General features: G+C 31.9%; 1 protein-coding gene across 2 annotated transcripts; it reads right to left on the reverse strand.

The window, feature by feature from the left end:
* Positions 1 to 1334: 1334 nt before the first annotated feature.
* LOC111900753 (organelle RRM domain-containing protein 1, chloroplastic) lies at positions 1335 to 3780 on the reverse strand. Of its 2 annotated transcripts, none has more exons than XM_023896630.2 (9): positions 3368 to 3780; positions 3034 to 3131; positions 2669 to 2900; positions 2476 to 2573; positions 2340 to 2405; positions 2171 to 2242; positions 1949 to 2017; positions 1746 to 1852; positions 1335 to 1657 (listed from the first exon to the last, which is right to left on the reverse strand). In XM_023896630.2, the coding sequence occupies exons 1-9, from the start codon at positions 3739 to 3741 to the stop codon at positions 1571 to 1573; spliced, it is 1203 nt and encodes a 400-aa protein (XP_023752398.1). In that variant the 5' UTR covers positions 3742 to 3780; the 3' UTR covers positions 1335 to 1570. The 2 variants fall into 2 exon arrangements, with proteins under 2 accessions (XP_023752398.1, XP_023752399.1); XM_023896631.3 differs by having other exon boundaries at positions 3364 to 3503.
* Positions 3781 to 4285: the final 505 nt, after the last annotated feature.

Raw genomic sequence — 4285 nt, forward strand, 5'->3', positions numbered from 1 at the left:
GTGAGTATGGATCAGGTAGTTTTAGATCCGTGAGTATGGATCAGGTGAAGAGGATAGTTTTAGATCCATGAGTAGGGATCAGGTAAAGAGGAAAAATATTTTATGCGAGAGTTTAGATCGTGTCATTGTGAGGATCGATGGGGTGGGTTAAGAGTTGCCTCTATATGGTGAAATTGTGCAAGTTTGAATGTTTTATATTTATAAATATATGATATAACATTGTGGGATGAAAACCCTATATGCTCACCAGGCTCCCAAGCCTAACCCACTCAGTTTTCTTTGCATTACAGGTAATGACACAAGAGTATAAGTCGGCGGACTTGACGAGAGGTTTTGGATTATAGATCAGTAGTTATAAATAACTATTGTAAGGTCTATTTTATATTGTTTATGATTTTGGTCTGTATCGGAACATGACATCCCGAGGTTTTATTATTTAATGAAAATACATTCTCTTTGAGCAATGTTTTGATAAATGGTTATCATATTTTATTTTGGGAACAAATTCCGCAACCGTTTTCTTTAAACGATCACTCTGATTTATAAAACAAAGCATAAACAAATCGGTCTTTTCTGGCCGTGAAATTGGGGATGTCACAGTTGGTATCAGAGCATTAGTTTAAGCGAACGGTCAAAAGAAAGGAAAATGTTTTGATTCGCCATTTCTCTTCGTCGTCCGGAACACGGAACATCACAACCACGATCGACCACGACCGGTCGGGATGGTGCGCACGGTCGTGGTCGTGATCCACCTCGACTACGGAACCCTCCGTGCAATGTATACCAGATGGCCTTATGATCTCTTCAAGACCTCAAACAAGTCTAGATTATAGGATAGGTGCACAAAAATCATTGCAACATAATTTATATGACTAGTAGAAGAGGTACCGGAACGGATACAAAACTTTAAACAATTGTCTTTATGAACAAGTGATTATTTCCATGGATCTCCAACGACACTTTAAAAACCTAAAATCTCTAAAATTATGAAGCAACCTTCAAATTATATGAATTTGCGCTTATGGTCATTTGAAACTTTTAAAGATTAATTCTTGCAAAGATCTACATATCTTCTGTTTAAATGAATATATTTTTTTTCAATCTTTCTTTCGAACTTAAAGACTATATTAAGTGATTTAGATATAAAATATACCTATCTTAATAAAAGAGTTATTTTATACATGTGGCAAAATTGTGACAAAAAAAACTAAGTGACCAAATGTGTACAGATCGAAAAGTATATTACCTTTTAAGTCATTATCCCATTAAGAAACTACCTTCTTGTTTTTTCTTTTTTCTTTTCTTTTTTTCCTTTTTCCCAATCTCTAACCATATTATAATAATTCCAATCACAAAATTGTAAAACCATGTAAACATTATCTCTTCTAATTTACAGTTTCGTGTAACTATCACTACATCATCCTAACACTAACAAGACACGTCACACGTCCACTAACATTCTGCTATTATCATGCAACTCAACTCTACTAATAAAAGTAAGAAGACTCGATAACAATACCAAAAAAATATATAACTTGGAAATTTGACGATTCTACCCCTATAACAGACATTACTGTGGTGGTCTAGGACGCCCTCTGCTGTACTTTGGTGGGTTTGTTTTGGCAACATCAACAACTATCATCCAACCATTTATAATCTGTATATAAAAATAAAAAAAAGTTCAATAATTGCTTTAAATAATTAAATCAAACTCTAAAAAATGGGTCATGTTTTATAATCGTTACCTTGCCATTCATTTCTTTAAGAGCTGCACTTGCAGCTTCCTCAGTAGTGTACTCAATAAATGCAAAACCTTTTGACCTTTTTGAGATCTTGTCCATTATAATCTTAACTGTAACATGAATTAACCAATTAGATTGTTATAGATATGAGTATAACTATCAAGTATCAACTATGTTTCATGTTCAGAGTGAAATGACATAATTACCCTCAACAAGCTCTCCAAAACCTTCAAATGCCGCACGTAAAGTTTTCTCAGATGTATAGAACGACAGACCTGTCAATTATAAAGAATGTAAGTAGATTGATATTATGAGTAAAAGAAAGTAAAAAAGTATAATATGTTGTTATTACATTTGATAACAATGGGAAATAATAATAATAACATACTTACATTTCTATAAAATAGTGCTTAAGATATGAGACATACCAGTTACAAAAAGCTTCTTTGTTTTGATATTTGTTGGTTGATTTGTTAACGAGGAATCTTGAATATTATAATCTGAAAATGATTATAGATTGATATGTGACAAACAATCAAGAATTGATATAATATAAATTGAAAAAAGAAAATCAAAATATGAAAGACATTAAAATACCTCTATAATCTTTATCATCTGAATCGAAAGACTCATCTGGTCTAACAGATATAACACCAGGAACACCTGCAACAAACTTATAATTTACAAGAAGATAAAAACAAATATTATAACATGAATTTACAGTATAACTTACTGGATAATTCCTTTGCATACTCATCATTGAGTTCACAACAGAATCCATAGTCAAAGTGTAAGGAAATATGATATATACACATTTGTGCATCCTTCTCACTGTTTTATTAAAATCAAATTAAAGATTATAAGGCCAAATAAAGCAAAAAAAAAAAAAAAGGTTTCATTTTTGCAAGAAAAATATAAATACATACTTTCCCAAAACTTTGGTTAGTATCTGAGTATAATAATCAACTAAGTGTGCCCTAGTTAAGACTCCTGATGCTGGCATCTCTACACGAACAAGCCAATGCTTTAAGCTTTGAGAAGGAAACAATGGAGAGAAGATTTTATTGAATGAATTCGATTCAGTCTTTTCATTGCTATAACCCTTTTGTACAGAGTTAAAATCTGGATCGGGTTTGATTGATAATACCTCTGGCAAACCTGTGATTAAACACAAATAAGAAAATATTATTCTTCTTTGTTCTTTATTGTTTTAGAATTTTGATATGAAAGTATAAGAATTCAACATTTTCTAATTGTAAATTTGTTTAGGTTGAATTAGGAAAGAGGGTACATGCGAGCTTTTGGGAAGTTTCTTCGTCCATATCGCAGCAGAAACTAAAATGGTTGTCGCAAAAAGCATTGTATATGCAGCCTTGAGCCTCCTTCTCACTATTTGATTCAACAGAAGAACAAAAACAGAAACAAAGAAACTGAGTGAGCTACACATTGAAGTTTGAATTTTGATATCAAGCGTGGTTTCTAAAAAATCAAATTTGAATTGATTTACGAACGCAATACATAGCATTCCATCTGGGAAATTTATAGAAGCAACATCAATTTTGAAACCCATTCAAAGCCAAAAAGAAAAAGGGCCTTGTTCGAAAGAGGGAATAGAACATACCCACCTGCCCAAAACCCTCTCCAAAATTTTGACATAATAATCAATAACATCGGGTTTAGAAACAGCTTGTTGGGAAGGAGGAGCCTTAACTACTACAATCCAGTTTCGTTGACCATTTGATTCGGCTAAAGATGGCGCAGTGACAGCGAAACTTGAATTCGTTTCTTCTGCTGCATATTTACTTCCTGATTTCAAACAGGTTATTGCCGTTAGGGTGATGGTGTTCTTCTGCTTGAATTTGGATATGGGTTTGCGGAATTTGAAGTTAAATTGGAGGGAAATGGACGTCTGAAATGATGGTAAGAAAGGGATGATTGATGATTTTTGAGGGGTTGAGCAGAGTGACGAAGATAGAGCGGGCGCCATGGATGATGCCATTAGGATTTTCCTATGTTTATGGGGCTTTTTGTTTAATCTTTTTTCTTAAGGCCCCCTGTGCTTGGTTGGACTAATGCTCGGCGGTTAAAAAATGAACTCAGTTTTGATCCAACTATGCTTCGGTCCATTTAAATTTAAATGATATCTCTATTAATGAATAGTTTAAATCTCCTTTTGACATATATCATTTTATTAGGCCTCCTAATTAATATATATTTTATTCTTCTTTTGCCATATGTCACCCTATTAATCTTCTAATTAATGCATGTCACTTTTCAACCTATTAATTATACATTTCAAATTTCAAATTTTAAATTTAACACTCTAATTATATTAAATAATAACATTATAAATAAAATAAAATTAATACAAATTATAAGGTGATATAATTTACGTATTTATTTGAATTAACGATTAAAATTTTATATAATTAAAAAAATATTTATTAATTAATAATTTATTTAAAATAACTGATTAACAATTTTGAATTTTCACTATGAAAGTTTAATTAGTTTTGTAACCGTGGTTTACACGGGTTATAAAC

The sequence above is a fragment of the Lactuca sativa genome, chromosome 8, assembly GCF_002870075.4.
Source record: "Lactuca sativa cultivar Salinas chromosome 8, Lsat_Salinas_v11, whole genome shotgun sequence".
Classification (NCBI taxonomy): domain Eukaryota; kingdom Viridiplantae; phylum Streptophyta; class Magnoliopsida; order Asterales; family Asteraceae; genus Lactuca; species Lactuca sativa.

Coding starts and splice junctions, on each gene's coding strand:
- LOC111900753 (XM_023896630.2), bottom strand. CDS start 3,741: ATGGCATCATCCATGGCGCCCGCTCTATCTTCGTCACTCTGCTCAACC. Junction 2,243..2,339: donor AGATGATAAAGATTATAGAG/GTATTTTAATGT, acceptor AATCATTTTCAG/ATTATAATATTCAAGATTCC. Junction 2,018..2,170: donor AAAGAAGCTTTTTGTAACTG/GTATGTCTCATA, acceptor TATAATTGACAG/GTCTGTCGTTCTATACATCT.